The sequence below is a fragment of the Mandrillus leucophaeus genome, unplaced genomic scaffold (genome assembly GCF_000951045.1).
Source record: "Mandrillus leucophaeus isolate KB7577 unplaced genomic scaffold, Mleu.le_1.0 Scaffold1, whole genome shotgun sequence".
Classification (NCBI taxonomy): domain Eukaryota; kingdom Metazoa; phylum Chordata; class Mammalia; order Primates; family Cercopithecidae; genus Mandrillus; species Mandrillus leucophaeus.
The window spans coordinates 6,093,084-6,095,664 of NW_012098097.1; the positions used below are offsets into that span (position 1 = coordinate 6,093,084).

At 49.4% G+C, this 2,581-nt stretch overlaps 1 protein-coding gene across 1 annotated transcript in view; it reads right to left on the reverse strand.

Annotated features, from left to right (window-relative positions):
- Positions 1-2,581, reverse strand: part of SDK2 (sidekick cell adhesion molecule 2) — a 347,161-nt gene that overhangs the window by 97,973 nt on the left and 246,607 nt on the right. Inside the window, exon 15 of the mRNA XM_011971658.1 lies at positions 1,044-1,184. Coding sequence (XP_011827048.1) covers positions 1,044-1,184 — 141 coding nt within the window. The remainder of the gene's footprint in view (positions 1-1,043; positions 1,185-2,581) is intronic.

The window sequence follows — 2,581 nt, forward strand, 5'->3', positions numbered from 1 at the left end:
GATTCTCCTGCCTCAGCCTCCTGAGTAGCTGGGACTACGGGCATGTGCCACCACACCCAACTAATTTTTGTATTTTTAGTAGAGATGGGGTTTCACCATGTTGGCCAGGATGGTCTCCATCTCCTGACCCTGTGATCCACCCACCTTGGCCTCCCAAAATGCCGGGATTACAGGCGTGAGCCACCATGCCTGGCCTGGAAGACTTTTTTAAAAGCAAAGTTTTCTGAGCCTATCCTTAAAGTTTCTGGTTTGGTAGGTCTTGGAGAAACTTGATAATTTGCATTTCTGACCAGTTCTCAGGTGACGCTGATGCTATGGGTGCTGGGACCACACTTTGAGAACCACTGCCCTTCAGGATTAGTGGAACACCCACAACAAAATTAACCAATACGGAGCAGTTAAGCCACTGCGAGGGTGTGTACGTGCAGGAATGAGACACATGAAGTTGCGTAGCATTTTGCAGCCAAAATCCAGAATATCAATGAGAGTTCTCAGTAACCTCAAATAACTTATGAATTTGAACTTACGAATACCACATTTTAGTGACCCTTAATGACTCTCATTTAGGTTAAGTCCCTCAGTCAAATGCAAAGATAAGGGTCTGTATAACTGGGCCTCATTTCCAGTAATAACCAAAGAAAGAACTTTCGCTTTTCCATCAGTTCTTCGGCCAGCTGGTTTCTCCGCTCACGGGTCAAGAGAATTCTGGTCTCTGATGGAATATTCGCGGCTTCCCAGAGGGTTGCCCCTCGGATAGTTACTTCCTTCTTCTCCTGTCTCCTTGTAGGCCTGTTCCTATGTCAGCCCATACAGACTCCCCTCTCAAGCATTCCTGCTGGTGTCCAGGGGTCTTGCTGCTGGAAGTTCTGCTAGGTGTCTAACCTAAATCCTTCCTATCATTGTGTAGGCACTTCCTGTTGCCTGGTCCTTGCTAGATGGCAAAGGGCCTGCCATAAATTTGCACTGTTTTCCAGTCCACTCCCGATCTTCCCCCATGCCTTTCCCCTCGGGACTGGGCTCCTGTCCCCAGGGTGGACACCCACCTGATGATGTAGCCCTTGAGAATCCCATTCTGGTGGCTCTCAGGAGGCGGCTGCCACTGGATCATGATGGACTGGTTGGTTCGACCGCTGGCAATGACGTTCTGTGGAGGGGCCGTGGGGGGCTCCTCGGGGAGGGAGACCCTGGATCACAAAACACCAATGATCTTAGTCGTGGAGTCAAACACAGGAGTTTAATGAGATATGAGGCTGAACCCTGGCCTGCTCTGAACTGGATAATTCTGTACAACTGCTGTGTGCATTTGGGCAAGTCACCTAACCTGAGACATATATATATGTTTGTCTTTTAAAAACTGTAAGGCCAGATGCTGTGGCTCATGCCTATAATCCCAGCACTTTGGGAGGCTGAGGCAAGAGGATCACTTGAGGGCCAGAGTTCAAGACCAGCCGGGGCAACATGGCAAGACACTGTCTCTACCAAAAAAAAAAAAACCCAAAAAAAAACAAATCCAGCGTGGTGACTTGCCTGTAAGCTTAAATACCTGGGAGGTTGAGGTGGGAGGATGGCTTGAGCCCAGGAGGTTGAGGCTGCAGTGAGCTGTGTTTGTATCACTGCACTCCAGCCTGGTAACAGAAAGAACTAATGTACATGTCTTTGGTGCTGTTGAGGGGTGTAAGTTTCAGTTTCCTATTTGTCAAAGAAGCTGCTGTTGGGGCTGATGAGGTCATGAGTGTCCAAGCATTCTAGAAGCAGAAGTGTTGGTCACATCCCAGTGACCAGCTGCTGGTATACTTTAACTAGGCCTCCTCTGCTAGTCAGCTGAGCCCCGGGCGGAAGCAGGGCAGGCATGGCGTATGGGGGTGAGAGCCAAGGGCACCCACTCTGCTTCCGGAGCCAAGCACGACAGCATGTCTTTCTCTGACATTGCTGGGGGACGCCGTGTTCTGCCTCAGTGTACTTTTCACATCACGGACACGTGTCCATTCCAAACAAAAGTCAATTGTTTTTGATCGATGTCTTTCCCTTTTTGTTTATGTTTTTGCTTTTTGATGGATAGCTTTCCTAAGCATGCCACTCGCTCCCATGTTTTATTTGAGACAGTTTTGCTATTTCGCCGAGGTTGGAGTGCAGTGGCATGATCTCAGCTCACTGCAACCTCCGCCTCCCGGGTACAAGCGATTCTACTTCCTCAGCCTCGAGAATAGCTGGGATTATAGGTGCCTGCCACCAAGCCTGGCTAATTTTTTTTTTTTTGAGTCGGAGTCTCACTCTGTCGCCCAGGCTGGATAGAATGCAGAGGGGTGATCTCAGCTCACTGCAAGCTCCGCCTCCTGGGTTCACGCCATTCTCCTGCCTCAGCCTCTGGAGTAGCTGGGACTACAGGTGCCCATCACCACGCCTGGCTAATTTTTTTTTTTTGTATTTTTAGTAAAGACGGTGTTTCACTGTATTAACCAGGATGGTCTCAATCTCCTGACCTCGTGATCCGCCCGCTTTGGCCTCCCAAAGTGCTGGGATTACAGGCGTGAGCTACCGCGAGGCCTAGCTAATTTTTATATTTTTAGTAGAGACGGGGTTT